This window comes from Ruditapes philippinarum, unplaced genomic scaffold (assembly GCF_026571515.1).
Source record: "Ruditapes philippinarum isolate M1 unplaced genomic scaffold, ASM2657151v2 ctg7848_1_1_1_1, whole genome shotgun sequence".
NCBI lineage: Eukaryota > Metazoa > Mollusca > Bivalvia > Venerida > Veneridae > Ruditapes > Ruditapes philippinarum.
Window position 1 is genome coordinate 15,746 of NW_026861812.1, and position 9,255 is coordinate 25,000.

At 33.9% G+C, this 9,255-nt stretch overlaps 1 protein-coding gene across 1 annotated transcript in view; it reads right to left on the minus strand.

The window, feature by feature from the left end:
• Positions 1 to 438: 438 nt before the first annotated feature.
• Positions 439 to 9,255, minus strand: part of LOC132716902 (uncharacterized) — a 26,473-nt gene continuing 17,656 nt past the window's right edge. The window contains exons 10-13 of the mRNA XM_060700236.1: positions 5,273 to 5,324; positions 4,077 to 4,190; positions 2,741 to 2,962; positions 439 to 486 (exon numbers count right to left, since the gene is read on the minus strand). Of these exons, the coding sequence (XP_060556219.1) occupies positions 439 to 486; positions 2,741 to 2,962; positions 4,077 to 4,190; positions 5,273 to 5,324 (436 nt within the window). The remainder of the gene's footprint in view (positions 487 to 2,740; positions 2,963 to 4,076; positions 4,191 to 5,272; positions 5,325 to 9,255) is intronic.

Consider the following 9,255-nt stretch of genomic DNA (forward strand, 5'->3'; position numbering starts at 1 on the left):
TAATTTAGATTTAGACTAATTATGCGACTTTAGAAAATGTGATTAGGACGTTAGTATCATAAAATAAACAATGTTACTTCCATGTCGCAGTACAAAACAACAAACATTGTGAAAACAGGAACACTTTAAAAATCCGCCGGTAAATAATGTTTTACATACATCTTGAAACACAATTTATTGTGATATTGTTTTAACTTTCTTATATAATATTGATATGTGCTTATATATTGTATAGAGAAATAGAATCATACTGGCTTAATGCCGTAAAAGACAAAAACGAAAGTTCGGATTTCAAATCAAACATAGGAAGGTCAAATATTCTTGAGTATATTTTCCAAAAGTGATAAAAATTCATTTTATGTCGGTTTTAAAACGTCATCAGCATTTTGGGTTCAGAGTTCATCCTCTAGGTGTTCTTTTACTTAACTCCACCTCTCTTTAACGTCCACCTTCTAGATGATATATGTATGACGGATTATCTTTTCCCTAGAATCAAATCAAAGTATTATATACATCACGTCATGCAGTATTTCAAACAATAAATTAACGTGTTTTGAAATTTGAAAACATGTTTAATTTAAAAAAAAAAAAAAAAAAAAAAAAAAAACAAAAAAACAAAAAAAAAAAACATGTCATGATTTTTTTAAACTTACAATTTTGAAAGATATTACCAGTAGTATAATAGAGGGTCTACTGAGGTCATGACCTTATTTTCCCGTACGACACTAGTACTTATTGTGGCTGATTTTTTACATCTCGTATTTTTGTTCTGCGGGAGCTCAGTGCGAAAACACGAAAATACGACAAAGTCACCACTTAAAAACAGTTTTTTATGGGGTTTCCTTTCCCTTTTTTAGGTTTTAAATTTTAAAAGTCTAATATTTCTGCCAAAGTTTCCTTTAGGAGTTCAATATTATTTCATTTTCGGGCTTGCGCCCCACAGAGCGGTAGTTTCGACAAAATTTTAGATGTGTGTCTGCCGTTTTTTCCCTACGGGCAAAAATTTCCCTGGCCCCAAATCAGCCACCATTTAAATTCTAGTAAGTTTCCCGGGAAACAGACGAATGGTTAAATAAACTTCCAAGGGTTTTGTTTTTCTATCAGCCCAAAAAAACACCCTAAACGAAAACCCTCCTCTTTTAAAACAGTTTTCGCCGACCCCTTTTTCCAAAAAAGCTTTAACCCCACTATTTTATAAAAAATTTTTGAAATTGAGCCCTGCCATGACAAAAACCCAAATTTAAAGCCTTTGCGACCGCATGGTCCCCGAAACCCGCCCGCGCATCCCCGCAGTCTGATCAGGGGTCCCCTGCTGTTTTGCTTACCAACCCCCCATTATAAAATAGCGAAAAATCATAGCGAACCCGCATGGATCCCCGAAACAGGGCTGCGCATCCGCCCAGGCTGGTCTGGGGTCCATTTGCGTCCAAATGGGACTATGTTGGGGTTTTTTCGTGACGCGGCCCCAAATTTTTTTGAAAGGGGGTTTAAATAAAACATTTAATTTTACCTTGAAGTCGTCATAAAATTCCTCCTTTTCCCCCAATACATTTTTGTTTTCTTGGGACTGGAAAACTTTAAAAAACATAGATTTTTTATGGGCAAATTAATTTCTCTCTTATATTTTTTTTGTGTTTCTAAAATAAATCCCGTTTTTTCTCTTTTTTTATAAAAACCCTTTTTGGCCCCCTTTTTTTAAAAGGAAAAGTTGTATTAGCTCGGAATTATCAATCCTTTAAAAATATGGGGGTGTCGCACTTTTTCACTATTACTCATATACAGACTCAATGAAACCGAGTCTTCAATTTCCATGTAATTTTGTTGTGAGTAATCCTTCCGAGGGATCACACTTTTTCCAGCTTTTTATTGAGTCTATTCATGAGAGATAATATAAGGCAATATCGTTCAAGTCCATAACCCTTGCACGGACTTGAACTTACAAACAACAATGATGTCATGGAATGAAGTTACAAGCTTACCTAATCATAAAAAGATATGCACAACTATACAAAATATAATCTGTATGGTTCCAGTTAAACAATTTTTTTCTTCTTTTGCAAATCTTACCATAAAAAAATAGAAACAGGACTAAAACAGATATCACTCAAATACATTACAATTGACTTAACATTATCAAAACAGTATATCTAAATCTATTAATGTATATTCGCGCAATTTAATTTTACTTTGTCTCATAGCATGTATAGAATTCAATCAGGCGAAAATGGGTTTGAATTACTGGAGTCTATGCATCTCTTAGCTCCGGCAGGTGAGGTGGTTTTGATCCCTGCTGTTGCTTTCAGTTTGAAACACCCGAGGTCAGCTAAAATAATCTTTCCTGTTTCGGCGCCATATGACCTAAATTGTGTTAGAGCGCCGTACTTTGGGTAATTACCTAACCCAAGTTTACGTTGACAAACATACTTACATAACAAGCAACATCAAGGCCTAGTAAAAACATACTTACATAACACGCAACAGCAAGACCTAGTACAAACATACTTACATAACAGGCAACAGCAAGGCCTAGTACAAACATACTTACATAACACGCAACAGCAAGGCCTAGTACAAACATACTTACATAACACGCAACAGCAAGGCCTAGTACAAACATACTTACATAACAGGCAACAGCAAGGCCTAGTTCAAACATACTTACATAGCACGCAACAGCAAGGCCTAGTACAAACATACTTACATAACAAGCAACAACAAGGCCTAGTACAAACATACTTACATAGCATGCAACAGCAAGGCCTAGTACAAACAAGACGACAACTACCACAGCTGTAACTGTTATGATCGTGACCATCATCTCTTTCTCCGTTACTTCAAGTGTTTTTGTCATCTCCTTCTCAAGATTTTGCAGCATCTCTGCCGTTTGTATATCTTGGATAGCAGCACCAGAGGGTATAATTGTTTCTCCATTTACCTCAAACAGAATGCTACCTTCATTGATCTAAAGATGCGAAAAGTAACTTTAAACGAATAAAGAAATAGCATCCTGTCCATCAATAGTTTATGCATGCATCATATTTACAATTAAGATTAAAGTTATACTATGCTCAAATTTGATGTAAGAAAATATTGATAATTGCTATACAATCACTTTCTAAATATGAAAATCAACTTATTTAAGACAAACCATACAGTTCGTCAAAGGAGAAGAATGCCATAAGACTTGTCTTTCATTCTCATAATATTTTGCTTGTTGTTTATTTGTATGTACATTATATATACTTTTGGGAATACAAAATGTTTAAACCAAATATAAAATAAACATGTTTTGACTTCACATGAAGTGGATATGTTATGTTTAAAACCCTACACACTTCAAGTGGTCGCAATATGAATATGAATATAGTCATTAAAAATCTGGCAGTGAGTTTGACCCGTTATAGGGGAAAGTGGCTTCATATATATTGTTTTATTCGTTGTTTTATTCCAATTAGACAGATTCAGTAAGAATTTTACAAATTATAACCAATTTTCGTGATTAAAATATTTCACTGAAAGATGAGCATAGTATATCCTAAATCAACATAAACAAGAAAAAGTTCAGGTCTGTTCTAACATTTGCTCATAAAATAAAAATAGCGCAACCATTTTTCATTATTGTTAAGAATAGGTATACCATTTAACAAATAATCTCACATATACAAAATGATGTGAATGATAGAATGTTAACAGCCCAGAATGCATCTGTCATGTAATAAAATTTTGTATATTTACTAAGGATCAGAAGTTTATCTCAATGATGAAAACTTAAACAAAGATTCAATATTTAATAAATGTTAGTTTAAAGCAGTACGCCTCTAGATTGATGCAAATTTCCAGGATTTAACAAAAAATGTATTTAAAAGTAAAATATTGTGAACTGCATCCGCGCAGTCTGATCAGGATCCATGCTGTTCGCTTACAAACCCAATAACTAGTAGAGAAACTGATAACGAACAGCATGGATCCTGATCAGACTGCGCGGAAGCGCAGGCTGGTCTGGATCCATGCTGGTCGCAAACCCATTATGTTGGTTTTGTCATGACGCGGCTCTTTATTTTGTTTGTATGTTTTACCTCGGATACAACAGCCGTTGAGATTGAAAACAGGTCAGTTGTCTGTGCAGTGGCGGCACAATCATCAGCACACAGTCCGAGATTTACATTGGCCATCACACTTCCATCATACAGCTACAAAGTCGAGAAAACAGCAACGTCATAAAAATCTACTTACATGTACTGCAATTCTAGTTTCATACGGATTTCATTCTTAAGTGCACACCAAGAAATGTTAACCAGATGGGGCATAATAAATAAAAATGGGGCAATGTATATTCCATAGGGGGTTTGGCTCTATAGCACCTTTAAAAATTGTTTGGGTGTGTGTTTGGAGGGGGTGTCTTCATTGATTGCACTGAACGCAAGTTAATATCAAGACCTTGATGTTGCATTATCGTTTTATTCTGTGTCATTATACATGTCTAGTTAACTATTATACAAATATGGACAGTTTAGCTAGTGAATATGATGTGATATGTACATTGGCACGCTAATTTCTTAATGTTTTTTAAAAATAGAGACTGTACCTAAAAACGACTAATTTGACTTTTATTTGCAAGTTGCCCAACGTTTTTTCTAAAATAATAACAACAAACTTGGCATGACGTCACGTCATAGCACGCGTCTTTTATGGGCTTTCCAGTTTTTGTTGTTTTTTTTCTAGAAAAAATAAAACAAAACCCGGTGAATATACTCTGAAAATCTATTTTAGGGGGAAAAAATGAATTTACTCTGATATTGACCTGCTATTTTTACAAAAGATGCTTGTAAGCCAATCAGGGAAAGGCATTTTAAAACTATTTATAGGGTATATAATAAATGACAATATATGCAGCTAACGGCCAATTATTGACTCTAGATGCTGTTTATTTTATCAATTATAATAAGATAAGACATAGAAATATGATGCTTTTCACATAGCCATTATAACCTCCCCTGACCGCCATTTTGAGGATAATTTCTAATATATCATTTACATAAGATAAAAGTAACTTATAATTCTACCATCATTATAAAAAACTGATAAAATCTTTTACATTGTTGCTATAATAATATATTATTTAATATTCATAAATTCACTTACTCAGCTGTTTATATCGATTTTTTCCATAGTATTACTATAATATTGAATATTGTCATTAAACATCTTTTCCACTTTTGGCAAGGAAGGTAAATATTATTAAAACAAATAATTGGTACTTGCTATAACGAACCTCTATCTCTGCGTCAACTGGATACTTCTTTTCGAGATTATCTCGGAGAGCACTGCAATGGAGGAAATAAATGAACATTAAGTGATGTTGTAGTTACATGGCTTGCAATATGGCAGCTACTGCACTAAGTGTTCGTGACCATTTTTTTTATTAAGTCCCTTTATTTTCATTTAAATTGTGACGTATAGAAATGTCACTTAAACACTGCCAATATCATTTAATAACTCTCCAACCTTATTTGTTTTGAAATAGTCTGCCAACTTCTCCTAAGTAATTTTTCCTGGCAAGTCACTAAAATAAACTGTATATATATATATATATATATATATATATATATATATATATATATATATATATATATATATATATATATATATATATATATATATATATATATTATATGTCGAGGTTATTACATGGGGCAAGTGTGCCTTTAGTCCATATTGGCACACTTGGTGACTTATTTAAAGCCCTCGGGCAAATTCGAACCAAGTGTGCCAATATGGGCTAAAGGCACACTTGCCAAATGTAATTACCTGTTTATTGCATATGTTCCGCAGCATTTTTTCAGACTGGAATAAAATCAAGCAATAAAGTAATTGTTATAATATATTTATTAATTGCTTGAAAATAGATATTTCAATGTATGTTTAAGCAGATAAAATATATAGTTAATCCACAGTTCATGTATTAAACAATATAATAGTGAAATAAATAAATAACTGATTCAAAGTAAGCGTCTCTTTCATGCGCAATCACAGAAAATAAAAATAAAGAAAGATATAGTTTCTTCTTTCGATTTCTATGTAATATGTCCAATTTCAGTCTCTATTTAAGCACAAATTGTACTGAAGCATTGAATGTACAATTTACAAACATTCGACTTGGATCAAATTTTCTGCCAGATGTTTCTTTATCCCGAATACATGTGCTTAATGTTCCATCTGGATGATGAACTATAGGGAGATCTAGAACCTGTGCGCCACTACTATTTTCACAACTTTTCTCAAATTGTTCAATGTTGTTTAATGCTCCTTCGATTTCTTGAGATGCGGCTAACAACTCGGTGTCCAACTCGGTATCAGCCATTTCTTGCTCCTCCATTCTGGCAATGGTAGATGTTGATGCAGTTACTTTGTTTAATGCGTGTGCGTTATCAGACATTGTTATCTGTTGCTCTATAGACATGGTGTTATAAGAGTTTAGTGACAGTAGATTTTTATGTCCAACCAACTTGGCAACATGAATTGGTGGTACTTCATTTCTTAGTTGCTCTGTAACAGTTGTTTTCCTCCCACTGTGGTAAGTATGTTTACCAGGCAGTTTGGCTTTCTCTGACATGACTTTTGCAATTGTTCCTAACTTGTTTTTGCCCATCGCCGAATTCATGAACCAGCTTATGTCACTTCCTGGCTTGTAGTTAGGATTCAACCCAACATAAAACCTAGAGTCAGGGGTCTTCATCTTGTCTGGGCGCTTTTCTGCATATCGTTTGTACATTTCTACTGGACAGTCCTTGTCTCCTACAAAGCACATTCAAAGATAGTTAAGTCAATACCATCAATATAAAACACAGTTTTTTCATAGTTAAAATGTTTGCGAAATTTTAGATTAAATTTGATTTGTTTTGAGTTGTTTTCAAGTTTTAACATGAGCTGTGTATGTCCTGTCTATTTAGAAGATTGTTAATATAGATTCCGATTTTTACGATTTTGATATCATTTATACGATATACAATGTATAAGTAAAACACCAATTTCATCGGTTTATACATAATAAACTCACAAACCTGGTTGTGCGAACATTTTGGGCACAAAATCCCTTGGGTCACTAGCGATGCCGTTTCTTGTTTTAGTCAGTCTCTCTGTAAAAGCTAAGTATTCTCTCCCTGATGCAGTTGTAAGTAGCTCTACATCTCCCCACAACATTGTTTGATGCTCCTGTCTTCCACGTAAACCAAAGTGAAGAATGTTGTTCAGCCAGATAGTGTTAGACAAAGCTTCAGGCGTTTCTGTAAGTTGATAAAAATAAAGATAAATCTTATAACAGTATTATGCGATAGAAGGCAGTAAATTAGTTACCCTGCTATTGTATATCTGCCATTATTCATATTGAGATCGAAAGAACTTATGCTGGTTTTTACGAATTTCTAGAATAGCCAATGCTGACAACAATAAATTGATAATTATGACTGATTGACAGTTGTATTGATTGACATTCAAACGATACGTCACAGTTTTCATGACGTCACTTTTACTGTGGTAGTCTATGTATAGTGTACATGAACGGCTATTAATGTAAACAAGACATTTTATTGATTTTATTGTGTGTTAATCATAATGTAGGATATTTAGTGGTTGTGGATTTCATCAGATTGTTCATCATTGACCAGGTAGATAGTTTATTTATAAACAGTGTTACTAGAATAACAGCTGGATCTAGATCTACTGCAGATATGTCATTCTATGAACATTAGAAATATAACATGTAGGCTAATAGTAATAGTTCTGGCTTCCATAACTTTATATGTCGCTTTTATTTTGACGTTGCGACAGTAAAGTTATGGGTCAATCCTATTTGCAAAGGCTACCAGAATTTGACAGTTTGTGCGCCGGACATAAAAGCCTACTAAAATCACCCTTTTTAATCAAATTTGGGTCAAATAAAAATATCAATTGATAAACAAATCAATTTTGAACCAATTCAAGTTTTGTTTTTAAATGTAACTTCAATGACATTGTGTACCCAACTATTTTTAGAGAAATATGTAGAGGATGTTTACCAATATGGAGTCTGCTTTCAAATGAGATCTCGCGGGACTTCATGTTTTGGAAATTCTAACATCTATTTTTAGTAACGGACCATACACTATTTTTAGTAAGTGTATGATTTTATATAAAAACAAACAAATAATTCATGAATCATCACTCAAAACAATATAAATCCAACATGTTTTTGGTACAATGTCTGTTATTGAATAAATACACCGTTATTCATAATTGCAAAGCCATGTTTTCAATTAAAAATAGCATTTGGGTCACGTGTCACCAAATGTCATGCAAAGGTATCCGAACCTAAATTCTCGCTGGTCACGTGATAATTAGGGCAGCAATGGCGGCGAGTTTTATGAAATGTGAACCCGCTGATAAACTTTGAGGCAATATTTCATTAATCTAACATTTTGTGTTCAAAAATATAGACTGAAGGGTCCCAAATATATCTAACTACCTGTATTAAAATAGTTTTTGTCCAGATCACGCAAATTTATTGAATTACAGCATGACATAAAAATGTCACGGGTCTGGTTGACTTTCGATACGGGGTTGGCTTCAGCGAACAGGTCTAGCAAAACTATAAAACCTCTTCGCTGAAGTATCTTTAGCTAGTAGGCTAAGAGCTATTAGATCTGATTTTATAAAGATGACACGGGCCATTTTCAGAATGATGCATGTTAAGACATAGCCTATTTAACTTATGGACCTTTACTTACCATTGCCAAGAAGCCCCTTTTGCTTCAAAATTGCGATCTCTTCACCAGTGAATGGATCTGCACGATTTTTCTTGTTGCCTTTTCCGTGGGATTTGGATATTTTCCTTTTAGTCGCAACCACATCACGGGTGTGCTTAAACGTATCACTGGTCATGATGTTTGTTCCGTAGTCGTTGTCCTTTAGATATCTGTTGACACTGGCGAGAATGCTCCCCATACTGTCTGGCTCGTACTCGGAGCCATCTACCTTTCTCAAGTTCATAAAAAACCTTGCAAGCAACATATTTAGCTCAGTGGTAGGAATTTCTAAAATATCTCGTTCTTCTCCTTCAGTTTGAAACCAAGTATTCAGTCTGTTCATATCACTTTTGGTTTTCTTTTTTGTATTATCGTTTTTCATACTTTCAACAAAAGCAAAAGTGTCAGCTGGCTGCCCTTGTTGTTCGATTATATTATCTAAAAATAAAATCCATCAAGCGATTCGCCAAAGATT